This window comes from Myxocyprinus asiaticus, chromosome 9, assembly GCF_019703515.2.
Source record: "Myxocyprinus asiaticus isolate MX2 ecotype Aquarium Trade chromosome 9, UBuf_Myxa_2, whole genome shotgun sequence".
NCBI lineage: Eukaryota > Metazoa > Chordata > Actinopteri > Cypriniformes > Catostomidae > Myxocyprinus > Myxocyprinus asiaticus.
Window position 1 is genome coordinate 25,203,842 of NC_059352.1, and position 20,257 is coordinate 25,224,098.

The 20,257-nt window shown below is 37.2% G+C and overlaps 1 protein-coding gene across 3 annotated transcripts in view; it reads left to right on the top strand.

Annotated features, from left to right (window-relative positions):
* The window catches only part of pde4ba (phosphodiesterase 4B, cAMP-specific a), a 293,954-nt gene that overhangs the window by 213,206 nt on the left and 60,491 nt on the right, over positions 1-20,257 (top strand). For all 3 annotated transcript variants that reach the window (XM_051707188.1, XM_051707189.1, XM_051707191.1), the window contains 4 exons: positions 15,051-15,245; positions 16,212-16,248; positions 16,363-16,433; positions 19,236-19,285. In XM_051707188.1, coding sequence (XP_051563148.1) covers positions 15,051-15,245; positions 16,212-16,248; positions 16,363-16,433; positions 19,236-19,285 — 353 coding nt within the window. The remainder of the gene's footprint in view (positions 1-15,050; positions 15,246-16,211; positions 16,249-16,362; positions 16,434-19,235; positions 19,286-20,257) is intronic.

The window sequence follows — 20,257 nt, forward strand, 5'->3', positions numbered from 1 at the left end:
CTGTGGAGCTAGACCATTCAAAGCTTTGTATGAAGTTAACATAATTTTAAAATTAATACGAAATTTAATAGGTAGCCAATGTAATGATGATAAAATTGTGCTAATATGATCATATTTCTTGGTTCAAGTCAGCACTCTGGCAGTTGCATTTTGAACCAATTGAAGTTTATTTACTGAACTTGCTGGACATCCTCTCAGTAATGCATTTCAATAATCTAGTCTTGACGTCATGAACGCATTAATTAATTTTAAGGCATCAGCAACAGTGAGCATGTGTCGTAATTTAGCAATATTTCTCAGGTGGAAGAATGCTGTTCTATAAACATGGAAATTTGATTTTCAAAGGATAGATTGGTATCAAATATAACACCTAAGTTCTTTACAGAAGATGACAATGTAACAGTACATCCATTGAGAGTCAAATTATATTTTAGCGGCTTATTTTTAGAGGTATTTAGTCCAATCATTAATACCTCTGTTTTGTCGGAATTGAGTAGAAGGACATTTCTGGCCATCCAATCTTTGATTTCATTGATACACTCATTGAGAATTGTGAATTTTCATTAGGTTTAGAAGAAATATAAAGTTGGGTGTTGTCGGCATAACAGTGGAAACTTATTCCATGATTCCTGATAATATCTCCCAGGGGAAGCATGTATAAGGAGAAAAGCAGAGGTCCTAAAACTGATCCCTGTGGCACTCCATTCTTAAATTTGTTTGATTTGACAATTCCTCATTTGCACAGACAAAGTGGTAGCGGTCTGATATATAGGACCTAAACCATGATAATGCAAGTCCACTAATGCCAACAGAATTCTCCAGCCTATTCAAGAGAATGTAGTGATCTATCATGTCGAAGGCAGCACTAAGATCTAAAAGCACTAGAAGAGAAATGTAGCCGCGATCAGATGATAAGAGCAAGTCATTTGTAACTCTGATAAGTGCAGTCTCTGTACTGTGATGGGGCCTAAATCCTGACTGAAATTGTTCATATATTCCATTTCTCTGTAGAAATTAACATAGTTGGGAGGACAATACCTCTTCTAGTATTTTCGACATAAATGGTAGATTTGAAATCGATGTGTAATTAGCCAGTTCTCTAGGATCAAGCTGTGGCTTCTTAAGTGGTTTGATAACTGCCATTTTAAAGTTTCTTGAGACATGTCCTAAGGATAGCGAAGAGTTAATAATATTAAGAAGAGGTTCTGAGATTACTGGGAATACCTCTTTTAACCCTCTGAGTGTGTTTTGGGCCCTGGAGAAGTTTTGACATGCCTCGACATTTGTGCTTTTTTTCAGTTGTGTAAACATATTAATGGCTAAAGTCTGAAAACACTGTATTCAGCACAAACTGGGCTACAATAATATGTGAGCAACATGTATGTACATGTTTGTATTTTTGAGAAAATAACGTTTTTGTATGCTTTTAAAAAAAAAAAAAAAAAAAATTAAGTCGCTGAAATAAGGCCATATAACACATAAACATTTGTTCACAAGACTTTTGAGAACTGGATCTTGTAGCCTAGAGTTTTTGCTACAAAAATGTGAAAACCATCCTGATCACTCATTCATACAAAACAATATAGTCATTTAACTTTTGTAAGACACATTTAGTGTTAGAAAGGCCATATGCGAGGAGGCGTGGATGATCATGAATATTGATGTGATTCACACCTGAGGAGACAAAGACTCCTCCGCTGAGAGAGAATGAATGTGAGGAGACTTAATGATTGAATGTATTGTTTGTAGCTTATTCACAAAATCAAGTTTAAGTTAAAAGAAGTAATCTGACTATACATTTTCTTTACATAAAGACTTAAAAACTTTAGACCTACACTACTGTTTAAAAGTTTTAGATCACCAAGGCTGTACTTATTTGATCCAAAATACAGCAAAAACAGTGATATTGTGAAATATTTTTACAATTTAAAATAACTTTTCTATTTGAATATATTGTAAAATGCAATTTATTCCTGTGATCAAAGCTGAATTTTCAGTGTCACATGGTCCTTCAGAAATCATTCTAATATGCTGGTTTTCTAATATGGGCATATTTACAGCACATTTTACACATTTACACCCGAACAGATATTTGCAAGCACAAGCTTCGTTTATGATAATGAGGCAGCATAAACACTAGTAAAATATGTCCATGTTTATATAAAATAGCTTGTCAACTAATATGTAAGTAAAGACTTACTCATCTGAAATTGGTCACATTAGCGACAATTAGCTGAGCCAGCAGAAACTGTACATTGCTTTGTTTCATACAGATTACATTGCAGGAGAATATTTGTTTTAAATTTGAATTGTTTTATTTAAAAGTAGACATTTTAAGCTTTCTTTAGACATATGTGTCATGTTTGTGTGAAAAGTATTCGTGGAGTTTCAGTTCATTTTTGTGACGTGTTTCAGAAAGATGCTCGCGGAGACAGAGACGGCTGAATGTGCGCCCTGTTTATTTTCTTTATTTTACAAAAGCACAAGGTTTTGTTGTTATTGTGAGTGTACCCAAATAAAAGTAGACACTTTATAGTCTCTAATGATGTCTTACACTTATCTGTATGCCCAAAAATGACAGATTATTTTAAATTGTTTCCGCTGTTATGAGGAAAAAATCCAGCAGGATGCACCGGCGCGTCCGTCGACCCCTGAGTGTTAAGAGCTTAGTTGGTATTGGATCTAACATAGACGTTGTGGCTTTTGATTTTGATACGTTTTGTTAGCTCTTCATGAACTATGACATTGAAGGATTGAAGTTGCTCGTGAGCAAAATTATGAGACACTGTTTTCTGAGGTGCTGTGACAGTTGATTGCATAGTTCCAATTTTATTTCTGATTATTTCAATTTCATCAGTAAAGAAATGCATGAAGTCATTACTGTTGTGCTGAGACGGAATATTTAGTTCAGTCGATGTTTTATTCCTTACCAATTTAGCCACAGTACTGAATAAACACCTAGGATTGTTGTGGTTATTTTCTATGAGTTTGCTAATATATGCTGACCTGGCAGATTTTAGTACTTGTCTATAGCTACAGACACTATCCTTCCATGCACAGCGAAATACCTCTAATTTTGTATTCTTCCACTTGTGCTCCATTTTTCGAGCTGCTCTCTTGAGAGCATTGAGTGTGATCATTGAATCACGGCGCGAGGCTTTTTATCAAGAGTGCTAGAGATGACTGTATTTATATTTTTGGTTATTTTATCAAGTTCTTCGAGACAATTCTGGAAGATTATTAGTGAAGCTATCTTTAGTGGTTGAAAGAATAGTTCTACCTGAACAATAGCGTGGTGTAGATTGAGTGACATAGCTGATCACAACAAACAAGAGACGAGGTAATGATCTGGATGTCATCGCTCTGCGGTAGAATTTCTACAGTATAAACCTCAAATCCATATGACAGAATTAAGTCTAGCATATGATTATGGTGATGAGTTGGTCCTGTCACATTTTGTATGACTCCAAGAGAGTTGAGAATATCAATAAATGCTAATCCCAATGTGTCATTTTCATTATCTATGTGAATGTTGAAGTCACCAACAATTAAAGCTCTATCTACATTAACTACTAGATCAGATAGAAAATTTCACCAAAATTAACCAAGGAAGCCAGAATAAGGCCGGGTGATCTATATACTGTAGCAGGGGGAAAAGACAACAGATTTTTTTATTTGTATCTGACGGTGTCATATTAAGCATTATTAGTTCAAAAGACTTAAACTTACAGTATATCCTGTCCTCTGAGTAACACCACAAACTTCACTGTAAATTGTAGCAACACCTCCTCCTCGACCCTTCAGACGAAGCTCATATTTATAACAGTAACCTGAGGGAGTAGATTCATTTAAACTAATATATTCATCCAGTTTAAGCCAGGTTTCAGTCAAACAGAGTGCATCCAAACTATGATCTGCGATAATTTAATTTACAATTAGTGCTGTAGTGGAAAGAGATCTAATGTTTAGTAGCCCTATATTTATATGATGCTTATCTTCAATTTTTATTTTATTTTTTTCAACTTATTTTATTTTATTTTATTTTTAGCATTAGCCAGCACTTGTAAATTTGATCTGATGTCAGATGCCCGAGCCCCCGAAATGCATTTAACAATGTTGGCAGGAGTTTCTATTTCCACGTTTCAACATTATTCTCAGCGGGTGCATCACTGTGTGGGGAGAATCGATTGGAAACTCTAACAGAAACGGAAAAGTGGTGTTTATTTGCTGAGCGAGTATGCCACCGAGACGTCATCAAAACGCCCTGCTGCGGGGGCTCTAGAGCCAGAATCAAAGTGTGTGTGTGTTGCTTGCTGTTCTACCCACATCCGAAACAGTATCTACCGACTTCTCTTTCTTACTGACCTCCACTAGTGTTTGGATGCGTGTCTCTAGCTCATTAACCTTCTCCATCACCCTGACTAATTCCTTACATTTATCACATGTGAATCCCTCACTGTTGATGGAAGAAGCTATAGTAAACATGTGGCATATAATGCAGGAAGAAATAACATGAGCGTATGCCATGACTTACCACAATTGTTTGTTTTTGTTGTTGTTGTTATGTTTGTTCTTGAGCGGTGAGGGTTTGAGATCGATGTGGTTCCTAATCAGCAGATGTTTGAGACTGATGCAGTAATCTGTGTAAAACACAGTGGAGAAAATTAATGTACACAGTCGAGATGCGAGGTGTAGACAAGCGGAAAAACGAGAGAAACGGGTGCGCGCGGTATAATACACACAGATGAAATGGTAGAAAAGTGGAAAAACCCGAAGCACGCAGTAAAATAGCAAAGGATAAAACGATGAATGAATAAGAATAAGCGATGTTAAGCAGGCTAGCAAGCTACAAACAGTACAGTGTGCCGTCAGGAACAGGAAATGACGTTACTGGTCCAAGTGCTATTATCAGCCACTGACCTAGAGTCTACTTCTCACTTGCAATTGATAAGCTAATTCACATCAGCGCCATCTTTGATTTTTGACGAGAATGACAATGAGGCTGTGAAGGATAGACGTTCAGTTTCTTCAATGGGTTAATAATAATAATTCATTACATTTATATAATGCTTTTTTAGACACACAAAGCACTTTACAAAGTGTAGGGGGAAGCTTTTGTACAGTTGTTTAAAGTGAAAAATTTTAAAATATCTTTCCAAGAAATTTCAGTAGACAAAATACTTAAGACAACTCGAGTTGTGGTAAATTAGTTGTGATCTACGAGCTTTTTGAAAGCTTTATACAGTACATGTAATTAAAGAGATGTTTACTATCAGTGGCGCCCCTGCCTGTACGCAGAGTGCGCACAATGTGTACCCAAACATTACCAGCATTTCAATATGAATTCCCTGTTACATCATTTCTAAATTAAATCAATGAAAATGAATTGTTTCAAAAATTCAAACAAAATATAACATAAAACAAAGGCAATCTGAGTAAACATCTCAAATGATAATGTTATTTATTGAAGCAAAAAAGATATCAATGGGCCTGTGTGGAAAAAGTATTTGCCCCTTAGTTACTAAATCCCCAAATCTATGAAAATGCATTCATAATGGGGTTTAGCTGGACTAGACACACCCAGGCCTGATTACTGCCAGCCCTGTGCAATCAAATCAATTCCTAAATATAAATTTTTCAGCAGAATGAAGTTTGCTAAAAGGTCTCACCCAGTAGCACACTATGCCAAGGTCGAAAGAAATTCCAGAAATGATGAGGAAAAAGGTGATTGAAATACATCAGTCTTGGAAGGGTTACAAAGCTATTTCAGAGGCTCTGGGACTCCAAAGAACCACAGTGAGAGCCATTATCTCCAAATGGAGAAAGCTTGGCACAGTAGTAAACCTTCCTAGAAGTGGCCGACCTTCCAGAATTCCTCCATGAACACAGTGACAACTCATCCAGGAAGTCACAAAAGAGCCAAGGACAACATCCAAGGAACTGCAGGCCTGCATCAATAAAGGTCATTGTTCATGACTTCACTATCAGAAAGACACTGGCCAAAAATGGCATCCATGGAAGAGTGGCGAGGCAAAAACCACTGCTAACCCAGAAGAACATTAAAGCTTGTCTGAATTTTGCCAAAACACACCTTGATGATCCTCAAACCTTTTGGGAGAATGTTCTGTGGACTGATGAGTCGAAAGTGGAACTGTTTGGAAGACAGGGGTCCGTTACATCTGGCGTAAATCAAACACAGAATTCCACAAAAAGAACATCATACCTATGGTCAAGCATGTTGGTGGTAGTGTTATGGTGTGGTGATGCTTTGCTGCTTCAGGGTCAGGGTGACTTGCAATAATTGAGGGAAGCATGAATTCTTCTCTCTACCAGATAATCCTATAGGAGAACTTCCAGTCATCAGCCCGTGAGTTGAAGCTCAAGCGCAACTGGATTATGCAGCAAGACAGTGATCCAAAGCACAGGAGTAAGTCCACCTCTGAATGGCTCAAAAGAAGCAAAATTAAACTTTTGGTGTGGCCTAGTCAAAGTCCTGACTTGAACCCTATTGAGATGCTGTGGCAGGACCTTAAATGAGCAATTTCCATCAAAACGTTTTGCATTTTTAAACGCGTTTCTAAAAATGCGACTAAGGAAAATACAAATCCTTGTGCGTTTCCATCCAATATCTTGATCTATCCATCGTGTTATCTTGAAGCAGTCCGCCTTGTCATGATGGATCAGCTAAATGACTTCCTTCGGGGAAAGTTTTATTGAGCAATTTATGAGTACCTTGTTTTATTAAATGCTGCTAGAAGACGCCGCAGAATAAGTGTAATATCTGATATAGAGATTTTTTGTGCACATAAATCATACATACTTGAGGAACTGCAAGACGGAGACGTGCCTCACAGGCTTGGCACTAATGAACATTCACAAAGACTTTGGAATAAAAAGAGTGACTACTGAATGAATTTGACATGTCAGGGAACAGGAGGTTGAACTTTTCACTGTAAGGTAGGCATTGGTTTCTTACTTTAATCAGAAATGTAAGACTATTTCTTTGTTAGTAATGTATATTGTGATGACAGGACAATTGACAGATCTTGTGCATACAAATTATTGTGCAAATGAACTGTCAATTTAAGAGGTTTAAATGCAAGTTTATCATAAAATTTTAAATTAAGACTAAATTAAAATATTTCAATTAAAGTTAAAATAAAACATTTGAACTAAAAGCATAATGTAAACAAATAAATGCTGAGGTTCAAATAGGAGTAATGATTACAATTTTTGTTTTTTTTGTTTTTTTGTTTTTTGTCTTCTGCGTACCATGGATCAGAATCCTGTGGGCGCCCCTGGTAACTATCCCTCACAGCCTCATTTTCATTCCTGTCAAAAATCAAAGATGGCACTACAGTTCAGACAAAAATGAAAATTCTGTTGTCTTTTCACTGTCATGTCATTCCAAACCCATACGCTTTCTTTCTTCCTTGAAGATTAAAAGGAGATGTTAGGCAGAATGTTAGGAACTGACAGCCTCAGTCACCATTCACTTTGATTGCATGGAAAAATAAATGCAATAAAAAAGCTAATGGTGACTGAGGCTAGCATTCTGCCTAACATCACCTGTTGTGGTCCATGGAAGATTTAAAATCATCTTTTGGGTGGACTATTGGGTGAAGGTTTTGAATTATCTGTATATGAATCAATTTTATGCCTCTACTTTTGTATCTTACAGTATGTTGCAGTTGTACAGACTTTACATATTGTTTCATTAACAATTATTCTGTTTCCACAAATCCAGATCACATTTGCATCAAAACTTCATCCTTCAATTATCACATCAATTAATCCATGTATGCTCTCATGGCATGTGTCAGTTCTGTTGTTTGTTACCATGCAGAAAATGAGTGACTTCCCCATTGATGTAGACAACTGACTTGCAATAGCAAACACCAACATCAGTGTAATGTCAGACAGTTCATCATCAGTGAGTGGGGCTTTCACATAAAGTTGTTGACGGTTGTGAATGGAAGGCTTAAAGGAAAGAGGGGCACAATAGAGGGATGTTGACACAATGTTGGGTGCTGTTATCTGGCGCCAGGCCTCCAGCTCAGGCCAGGCTTCTCAGTAACGTGAACCCATGTTTGTTGGTCAGAGGGTGAGTCATAGGGCTCAATGCCACAAGAGAAATATTGTAATAGCATTATCAACATGTGATGTGTTTCGTTAGTGTGTTTCTTTGGAAGAGCTGAAAATGTTAATTGTGGTTTATGTTAACTCCAAATGTGTTTGACACCTCAAACTGTGTGTTTAATGTATGTGTGCAGGAAGTGAATGCATACGTTTACAGCGAAGTAACTGAAATTTTTATATTTCAGAGAAACAAATATGAGTGGTGCTTGCCCATGCCAAACTCACCTTGATGCTAGGATGTTCTGGCCAGTTGCCAGGGGGTTGCTTTGCAGTTTCTAAGGTATTGTAAGTGGTTTCTGGAGCATTGCTGTGCAGTTGATAGGGTTTTCTGGGTTGTTGCTAGGGTATTGCTAGGGGGTTGCTTACTGGTCTAAGTCAAAAGAGCCAACCCCCAAATCTCTATCACATTTTACATTAAGTGGCAATATTTGCCCCCTGGATTTAATTTTCAGTGGCATTTTTTACCTAAAGAGGTCATGACATGACTTTTTTTTTTTATATATATATATATATATATATATATATATAATATATCTTCCCTGAGGTCCACTTATAATGTTAGTAACGTTTTTTTTGCACCAAAACAGTCATAATTTAGTAATTTATAATCATTTTTCACCCTGTGTCTGGCCCTCTGTCTGAAACGTTCAGTTTTAAGCTCTCTGGCCCTTTAAGACTTCAGTGTAAACACCCACTGTTATGATTGGCTAACATCGTGCAGCCCTTCAAATACAGCCATATTTGAAACGCAATCCGATGAAAATGAACAAACTCCAGTAGACCACAACATTTATAAAACTAAATTTCAGGATTAACATATAACACACATCCAACACATTTCATCTGAATATATTAAACTGTTCACTCAAACAGCACCATAATTTATCAAACAGTCATGACATATGAATATGTCCTGAATTAAATTGTTTACTTACAGTTTTGCAGTCCAGTAATGTTTTTAACTGCCCCATCTTTCAATAACAGTTCCTTTGCAATGCTTGAATCGTATTGTGACTGGATCACAAGCAATCCACTCTGATATGAGCTGAAAACACATACAATCCATGCTGAAACTTTCTGAATACACAAATGTAATACAATCCACAGTGTTGTTGGGTGCCTTAGCTGACTTCATCAGGCTAAAGCAGAGACGCTGGTCTTCACATCTCAAATCTTCTGTGTTTGTTTAAACACAGGACTGCATGTGTTTCTCCCTGTCAGTGGCAGCAGTAAAATGAAACGCATTTTTAAAATCTGTGCTTGTACCGCTCTTAAAACACAGAGCGCATCACTGGAAATGCATCAAAATGATCAAAGACGTCCATCTAGTGCATGTTTACAGAAGACTAACAATTAAACATAGCACAGATGGGTGCAAAAACTGTCCAGGATGCCTTCAAAACAGCACAACAGCAAGACAGCGCAGCCAAATGAAACAGAATGGGGATCCTTTTTAGAGTTATAACTTGACATTGCGTCTTTTAAAAGCAGTGCAAGATGCATGATAATGGTCAAAGCCGTTAGTATGGTGCATGTTTATGTAGAAAAACATTTAAATCCAGATAGGCACATGAAGGTGTTCTGTGTATGTCACCTTTGGGGTAGATAAATCTCCCATGACAGGCCCATCTCTGTCCTCTTCACCCGTGTCCCTTTAAGAGGGCATTTTTTTCTAACCATTTAAATCTGTCTCATACATTTGAAAAATACTACAATTTAATTGATTTATTAATACAAATGATACAAATTATTAATACAGTTTGAGAATTTATAACCATTTACCCTAAGAATTAAATCAGCATCAATTCCTATTGAATGCCATATTACTAAGACTAAAATAAAATATTAAGAACTAAGTCAGATGTTACAAATAAAAAACAGAAGTAATTATTTTGAGGGCATTTTTTGCCCCCACATTGACCCAGTCTATAAATCTTCTGTTCCATAGATATGGCTTGAATCTTTCCTTAAATCTGTAAGTCTAAAGGATTTTTATTGGCCTATTTTATCATCCACCAAATGAAAAGTGTTTAAATAGTGCATATACAGGACATTTGTCAGTTATGTGCAGCTCTAAATATTTATTTGGCAAGAAATTGCTCTTTATGGGTGAAATCTCTTAAAATTATTTAAAAAATCCTTATTCATAAGTGACTGGAAGGTGTAAGGGACTGACAACCTTTTTAATAAGTAATAGTAAAGTGATACTTCTTTTAGCACTAATATATTTTTCTTAATTTATATACGGCATGTCTTTAAACATTTCCCTTTTCAGAAAGACTTTTCAAAAGACTTTTTTGAGTGTAAAAGGTCAATGTTGAGCAGCAGCTGCAAAAAAAAAAAAAGTTGTAAGGTTTTGAATGCTCCACATGTTCCTTAGTTTACTTTAGTGCATTTGTTTTTAATGTAAGCTTCTCGAGTGCAGGACAAGCACTTGAGGATCAGAAGGGAACCAAACCTCTGATGTGTTTTCAAAGTACAGCACTACTTCCTCCCAGTCAGCATATATGAAAACCAAACACAAGCTTCTTTGCAAAGTGTTTATTTGAGTTGAGCGCAATACGTTTCTCCTGCTTCTGTTCTGTTTGATGTGGGCTGAAACCATCTCCACTATGTTTCCTGAAGGTTTGGAAAGATGAGACATGCTTCCGCCCCAAGTGCTGGGAATATTTGTGACTTTCCAGAGCTCTTTGGTTCCAGAGGACAGCTTATGTATTTCTCCTGAAATTTTCATTAAGCTATATCAAGTCAAGTCATTTTTATTTGTATAGCGCTTTTCAAAACACACATAATTTCAAAGCAGCTTTACAGGAAATCATGCATTAACAAAAACAAAAAATGAAACTGTAATATCTATATTGTCTTACAGTGATCATTTTGTATTTTGATTAAATATGATTGTAAAATGTGTATATAAATTAAATAATTAAATAATAATTATATTTAGAACCCCTGTGAGCAAGCTGAAGGCCACTATGGCAAGGAACACAAAACTCCATAAGATGTTGGTTGGAGAAAAATAACCTTGGGAGAAACTAGGCTCACTTTGAGGGCCAGTTCCCCTCTGGCTAAACAACATGAATATAATGCCAATATAAGTTATTTGTGTCATGGTTTTCAATTTGTAAATTAAGCATTACGATCCAGTGTTTTAAAAATAAAAATAATTTTTAAACTTTTTATCTTGTTGATGACCAAGGTGGAACGTTTTCCACAGAATGAACTGTTGAGTTTTGAGGAAGGGAATAGAACATTATGAGAATAGTAATTACATTTTGTAAGGAAAAAATTAGGAATCCGCTCTTAAACCCTCAGAGACCCAACACATACCCCCCACCCCCATCCCCAACCAAATGTTTTTAGGAAACTAATTGTTATCAAAATCATGTTGTGTAGGAAATTGTTGCAAAATTGCAACAATGAGCTTTCAAGTTAACAAAATTGCACCACTGTTATAATTACATAAACAAGCACAAATGCTTTTACATTCTTGAGAAGACTTCCCAAAAATCTCATGTTTATGCAAGTTTATTATTCTTTGGGATGCTTCTATCATTAAAGTATACATATCGCTCTGTCCCTAGAGCAGCTTTGGGACTCTGTGATCACTGTCTGTTTCATCTTCTTCCAACCTACAGGCAGAAACTAAAATCAGCTAAGCATCTAGTAAAAACTGTAAAGAGATGGACCAATGAAGCAGAGCTGGAATTACAAGCCTGCTTTGACTGCACTGATTGGAGTGATTTTTAATGCTGCAGATGCCAATCTGGATGAGCTCACAGATATGTAACATCATATATCAGTTTCTGTGAGGATATGTGCATTCCTACTAGGACTTATTTAACATTCAACAGTGACAAACAATGGGGCCTGGGTAGCTCAGCTCTACCACCCCTGGAGTCGCAAGTTCGAATCCAGGGCATGCTGAGTGACTTCAGCCAGGTCTCACAAGCAACCAAATTGGTCCAGTTGCAAGGGAGGGTAGAGCTACATGGGGTAACCTCCTCGTGGTCGCTATAATGTGTGGTTCTCGCTCTCTGTGGGGCACGTGGTGAGTTGTGCATGGGGGCTGCGGAGAATAGCGTGGGCCTCCACACGTGCTATGTCTCCGCAGTAATGCGCTCAACAAGCCACGTGATAAGATGCACGGATTGACGGTCTCAGACGGAGGCAACTGAGATTCGTCCTCCGCCACCCGGATTGAGGCGAGTCACTACGCCACCACGAAGACTTTTGCATTCCAATTGGGCTTTCCAAATTGGGGAGAAAAGAGGAGAAAAAACCCAACAAACCATGGTTTACAGGAAAACTCAGACAGCTTCATCATGCCAAAGAGGATGCGTACAGAAGCGAGGATAAAATCTTGTATAATCAGGCCAAAAACACACTAAGGAAATTAAAGTGGCTAAAAGAAGCTACTCTGAGAAGCTGAAAAACAAGTTTTCAGCTAACAATCCAGCATCAGTGTGAAGAGGCCATAAAGACAGTACTAACTTCAAGACACCATCCCCCAACACTGTAGGGAACCAACAACTGGCTGATGACATGAATGTGTTTTACTGTAGATTTTAAAAGCCCAATCTCACACCCCACACCCGCTGTTTGACAAAAGACGAGGAAAATACAGGGCCCAGGCGGTGTTGCACCCATTTGTTTAAAATCCTGTGCTGACCAGCTGGCCCTCATCTTCACACAGATCTTCAACAGATCCCTGGTGCAGTGTGAAATTCCCTGCTGCTTCAAACCCTCCACTTTCATCCCTGTCCCAAAGAAACCCAAAATCAAAGGACTTAATGACTACAGACCTGTCGCTCTGACATCTGTGGTCATGAAGTCATTTGAGAGACTAGTGTTGGCCCACCTGAAGGACATCACTGGACCCTTTCTAGATCCCCTTCAATTTGCTTATAGAGCAAACAGGTCTGTGGATGATGCAGTCAACATGGGATTGCATCATATCCTGCAACATCTGGACAGACCAGGGACATATGCAAGGATCCTTTTTGTGGACTTCAGTTCGGCTTTCAACACCATCACCCCAGCTCTCCTATTGAATGAATTGGCCTAGCTCTCTGTTTCCACGTCTGTCTGCCAGTGGATCACCAGCTTTCTGAAAGAAAGGCAGCAGCTAGTGAAACTGGGTAAATTCAATTCCAGCACATTTGCAATCAGCACTGGTGCCCCCCAGGGATGTGTGCTCTCCCCACTACTTTTCTCCATGTATACCAACGACTGCACCACCAAGAACCCATCTGTCAATCTCCTGATGTTTGCAGATGACACCAATGTCATCTGCCTTATCCAAGATGACGATGAGTCTGCATACAGAAGGGAGGTTGAACGGCTGGCTCACTAATGCAGTCCTTATAACCTGGAGCTCAACACGCTCAAAACAGTGGAGATGATTTTGGGCTTTAGGAGGAACACCCCAACATTGACCCCGCTCACCATTCTAAACAGCACTGTGGCAGCAGTGGAGTCATTCAGGTTCCTGGGCACTACCATCTCACAGGACCTGAAGTGGGAGACCCACATTGACTCCATTGTGAAAAAGGCCCAGCAGAGATTGTACTTCCTTTGCCAGTTGAGGAAGTTCAACCTGCCACAGGTGCTGCTAATCCAGTTCTACTCAGCAGTTATTGAGTCTGTCCTCTGCACTTCAATATCTGTCTGGTTTGGTTCAGCTATGAAATCGTTCATCAGAAGACTTCAAAGGACAGTTCGGAATGCTGAGCGGATTATTGGTTGCCCCTTGCCCTCCCTTCAAGAATTGTACACTTTCAGAGTGAGGAAAAGGGCTGGTAAAATCACTCTGGACCCCACTCACCCAGCCCACTACCTTTTTGAACTGTTGCCTTCTGGCCGACGCTACAGAGCACTGAGCACCAGAACCAACAGGCACAAGAACAGTTTTTTCCCCCCAGGCTATCCATCTCATGAACAATTAAAAACTATACTATAATTACATACAATACACAGCCTATTCAATTATATTATTTAACATATCATACCTCTTCTGCATTACATTCCCTTGCACTGAATATAACAGATTTGTATTTGCACATACTATATATTTCTTTGTCTTATTGTGTATTTCTATATATACTAAATTCTATTTGCTTTTAATTTTTAATCAGTTTTTAAAAAAAAATTTCTTGTTGTTGTATTTTTTGTGCACTGGAAGCTTCTCTAACCAAGAACAATTCCTTTTTGTGCACCCCTTGTGCACCCCTTTCTGAAGTGGTTGTTATGAATAAGTATTATATTAATTTGTTACTCAAAAAAGCATGTTGCCATCTCAAAATTATTTATAAATGATTTGCTTTAGTTGACAAATTTCACACTATAACTATTGCTCCTATATCTACACAGTATCACTATAACCCCCTTTAGGGGCCTTTTACCACAAGTGTGTAAAAACATGAGAAAAAATGCTCCCTCACCACTTAAAAAAAAAATGTAATCAATACAATGTTCCATTATTATTATTTTTCACACAAATAATGTTGCTCCATCAATATTCAATAAAAATAAAATAAAAAATTCGACCTTGATACATTTTGTGACTAGAAAAAAAGCACATTTTCCTTAAGGTGTGCCTTTAGCCCATTGCACCCTACAGGTCAAATACTTACTTGGAAGATAACTAAATGTGATCAAAAACAGATAGCAATGGTGTCTGAAGGCGGTGAACATGTTGTGTGACTTTGGCATGCTAAGAGATTCAAATTGTAAATATTGACCATGTTGTACTAGTCACCATGCTGGCAACTTTATTTATTATTGCACTAATTTTGCCTGTTTTTGTTAAAATAATGTTTATGTTCAAATGAATGCAGTCATTCAATTCTGAATGCTGTTTTCCTTTACCTAATTTTCATGTCTTGATTTTTGTTGTTGTATCATTGCAGTTTTGATGTGGAAAATGGCCCATCAGCGAGCTGTAGTCCTTTGGACCCACAGGCCTCCCCCGGCTCTGGCCTGGTTCTGCACACAAACTTCCCTGGCCACAACCAGCGGCGAGAGTCCTTCCTCTACCGCTCAGACAGTGACTATGACCTCTCACCTAAGTCAATGTCTCGCAATTCTTCTATCGCCTCAGAACTGTGAGTATAATTGGCTTTTTGAACCCAGGGAAATTGGTTGCACATTATATACATACCTTAATTTTTGGTGACATTTTATTTTAAATTTGGTCATAAATTTACAGATAAAGAAATATGTTAATGTTAGTTAATAAAAATAAAATTGTTCATTGTTAGTTCATGTTATTTCATAGTGCATTAACTAATGTTAACATATACAACTTTTGATTTAAAAAATGTATTGCTATATGTTAAAATGAACATTAACCGAGATTATTAAATGCTGTAAAAGTATAGTTTATTGTTAGTTCATGTTAACTAATGTTAACAAATGGAACCTGAGTGTTACCAGCATCTGCAAAGAACATAAATGTAAACATACAGATCAGTATAATCAGATTACTTTACAGCTGCTGTACTTTTAAAAATGGTTGTCATAAAATTTTAGTGGGCTATTCTATGTTTACTTAACCATCTAATCATTGAATTATCTTATCTAATGCACTAAATGACTAGGAAGCCACTTCAATTTATCTGTCACCACGAATGAACCAATAGCATCTGGTTGTCTGAGGACCATGAAGTTTCCATAGGGTAAAAGTGGAGTTGATTTTATGCATTACTGCTCATGGCAGGAAGATTTGCAATGACATATCTCAATCAAGACCTGATTTCCTCAAACAACCCTTCTGGCAGTAACAACCTGTAATTATATAAGAATGCATTTTCCAGGGTCTTAGCAGCCAAAAATCTATTAAACCCTGTGGAATGTGCTGGATTGTTCTTGGTAACTCATTTCTAGTGTCATTTAGGGTCCTTATTTTGAAGTGGTGAATGGCAACCTCATTTGACATGTACTTTGACAATGAGTCTACTTCTCATTTATGTTTCCATGGGCGAAAAATTACACCTGACATTTACATAGTTATATAATTTTGTTTTGGCGTAGACTGCTAAAGACATTAATTTATTCCCTTCTTGTTGCAGGCATGGGGATGACCTGATAGTCACACCTTTTGCTCAGGTAATCACTGCATGTTGTATTTATTCCAGTGTCATGTTTCTCAGGGAGCATATTTGAAATGAATGGGTGCTTGGTTTTACCTCACAGTTTTATGTTGTTTCTCTCTTCTTCAAGGTTCTTGCAAGCCTTCGAAGTGTCAGAAACAATTTTACTGTCTTGACCAATGTTCAGTGCGCATCTAACAAGTGAGTATAATTGTAAACAATGAAAAAGAAGGCTATGACCTCATCTAACCTTAAATAGAACATAAACTCTTAAATAAGATGTTTGTATATTACACGTGTTGGCAATTGCCACTAAAAAAATTCAACTTGTCCTTCAATTTGTAAAAACAAACCAAAAAATGTTTGTGTACAGTAATGCACATACAGTATAATTTAAGTCTAAGTGGCAAGGCATTGCATACGAATAAATAATAAAATGCACATTGTTTTGAAAGTATCACCACAAGGCTTTATTTTATATATGTATGGTTTAACGTTGTACATGTGTTAAGGTGAGACTTGTGTGATTGAATTGCCCACAAAACTTAAAGAACTGAATCGCTTGACCAGTGGAAAGTTATATCCAATCTTTCAGTTCCTCTCAAGAAAATGTAAAGCCACTAAACAGGGTAACTTTTGCACAATATGTACAAGGATAACCTAAAGTGACATAAGTGACGTAACTATCAACAAAGTACTATTTATGTGGAGCAAACTCTGTTCACAGGAAGTACATCAGTAACTTATAACTAGAAAGTAATAAGACTGAAAGTGGTGATTTAGACAACTTTACAGGTCAAATAACGGACATTTTTTAACGCACATAAGTTGTTTAAATTAATATTCCGAGTTCCATACAAGTTCATCTCAATCGACAGCATTTGTGGCATAATGTTGATTACCATAAAAATGAATTTGTACTCGTTTCTCCTTTTCTTAAAAAAAAAAAAAAAAAAAAAAAAAAACAGTGTGGCACTTACTTTGGAAGTGAATGAGGCCAATTTTTGGAGAGTTTAAACACAGAAATTTGAAGCTTATACTTTTATAAAAGCACTTACATTAATTCTACTGTTAAAACGTTTGTATTATTTAAACTGTAAAGTGGTTTAAATCGTCGTTAATACAGTCGTTTTAGAGTTTTTGTGTTTACGGCTTTACGTCATCATGGCAACAAAGTTGTAGAATTGGCTATTTACACAAAATGTTAGTAAGAGAAGATTAGCAAGTGATTTTATCTCAAAATCATGTTAAACCATATTGGTTACATTTTGTGGCTATACTTTTGAAACAGTGAGTATTTTAACATTTACAGGTTGGCCCCATTTATTCCATTTTAAGTGCCTCACTGTAACCCAGATTTTAGCTTTTTCTAAAGATACATTTTTGTGGTAATCAGTATTGTACCATAAATGCTGTCGATTGAGCTGAACTTGTATTGGACCCAGAATATCGCTTTAATAAAAATATGATCTTCACATTTATGCTTTTAAACCCTACTTAATGACTTGCCCCATATTTCAATTGTAAGTCCAGTACTGTAAATTGATATTTGTTTGTTTTTGCAAACTATGGAGTAGGCTAAATTATTTTCGGGGGTAATCAACAGCATGCCTCAAATGCTGTTGATATTCCAGGTTCAACTATTGTTGAATCTTATTGCTTTAATGATTTTTGACAGTCCACTCTGTTGTTTTTAAGATTGAACACAAGAGGGCAGTCTTTCCAAAGTTTTAATTTATGGACTTGAGTCACTCTTGTGGACTGACATTTTACTAAAGCCATTTTCCACTTTAATATTTGACCAGTTTTCATGATTTAAAATGCCAGCCAAAAATCACTTCCCTGTGTAGAGAATTTCCACATGGCCTCAAATTCTATTTTTCCACCTGAGCACGGAGAAAAGGTGTTTACTCACTGGTACTAACGTAAGAATTATTTCCCCCTTCCATTTAACCATGGCTCTACAGTACGTCAGGGCAATTACACTGCACTGTTAGAGGCTTTTGTTAAGCTCTCCTCAAGGCTGTCTGAGGCAACCCAATTCAGATGAACTTAAAGGGAAATTCTGCAGGAGTAATGCGGAAAAGAGGGTCACACCCTGTGACATCATAATAATACATTTGTATTACAGGGAGTGTCACATCAAATCATTGATGCACTTAAGGAAAAAAATATTTTTCAAAATGCAGATATTTGAATGGAGCTTCTTGAATGTGAAAACTTTGCTTTAACACCAAGCATCTTGTTTATAGTTCTAGACACAATGGCATGACAAATGGGTGTTTTGCCATATACACCGATCAGCCACAACATTAAAACCACCTGCCTAATATTGTGTAGGTCCCCCTCGTGCCGCCAAAACAGCGCCAACCTACATCTCAAAATAGCATTCTGAGATGATATTCTTCTCACCACAATTATACAGAGTGGTTATCTGAGTTACCATAGACTTTGTCAATTCAAACCAGTCTGGCCATTCTCTGTTGACCTCTCTCATCAACAAAGCATTTCCGTCCACAGAACTGCCACTCACTGGATGTTTTTTGTTTTTGGCACCATTCGGAGTAAATTCTAGAGACTGTTGTGTGTGAAAATATCAGAAGATCAGCAGTTACAGAAATACTCAAACCAGCCCGTCTGGCACCAACAATCATTCATGCGATTATCTAATAAGATAAGATGGTTAGAACTGACAAAGTCTTCGGTAACTCAGATAACCGCTCTGTATAATTGTGGTGATTAGAATATCATCTCAGAATGCTATTCTGAGATGCGGGTTGGCTCTGTTTTGGCGGCATATGGGGGACCTACACTTTATTAGGCAGGTGGTTTTAATGTTGTGGCTGATCGGTGTATACAGCACACACAGAAGGGTTGTTTGAATTGTTTCTGAAAGCAGTGTTTTTTGTGAGTTTGTGTAGGTCATGTACATTATGGTCATGATTATCAGTTTGTATTTATTGGTCTACAGTATCAGTAATCATTCATCATGTCCCCATGTAGGAGGTCCCCTGTGTCTAACCAGCCCCCCATCACCAGAGTGTGCCTACCTGGTAAGTCCTATAACTGTACCTTAAGAACTTTGATCCTCCTATAAGCATTTTTTGTATGCATTCACAGTCAGCAGCATAATACATATATATTCGAATGCTTTTAAAGTACCTACAGTGGCCCCAAAATTTATTTGGACACTTAAAGGGATAGTTCACCCAAAAAGAAAATTCTCTCATCATTTTCTCACCCTCATGCTATCCCAAATGTTTAAGACTTTCTTTCTTCTGCAGAGCACAAATGAAGATTTTTAGAAGAATATATCAGCTCTGTTGGTCCTTACAATGCAAGTGAACAGAGACCAGACCTTTTGATGCTCCAAACATCACATAAAGGAAACATGAACGTAATCTATATGACTCCAGTGTTTAAATCCATATCTTCAGATGCAATATGATAAGTGTGGGTGAGAAACAGGTCAATATTTAAGTCCTTTTTTACCTTAAACCTCCACTTTCACTTTCTTTCACATTTTGAAATGTGATGTTTGGAGCTTCAAAGGTCTGGTCATTCTCTTGCATTGTAAGGACTAACGGAGCTGAGATTTTTTTATCTTTGTTTTTGTTCTGCATAAGAAAGAAAGTCGTACAGTACACATCTGGGATGACATGAGGGTGAGTAATTGATGAGAGAATCTTTTTCCCTTTAAGTCATTCTTAAAAATGTTTCAGTTCAATTGCATTAGATCACAAAATATCATACAAAGTGGCAAATGGTGCTAGAGCTTAACTTTTTGCAACCATGTACAGTATAACCAACAATGCCATGGTGATTTTCAGTGGATGTATAAAGTCATTTAACACAGTTTACACAGGTGTCCTGCAGAGTAACCACAAGTGTAGGTTATCCCATTAACTTTGGACATTTTCCACTAATGTTTGACTACCAGAAATTCAATATGTTTTGTGTCGAAATGTTGTATCAAAGTATCCAAAATCTAAATTTTTAACAAAACATTGATTTTCTTTGCTTGA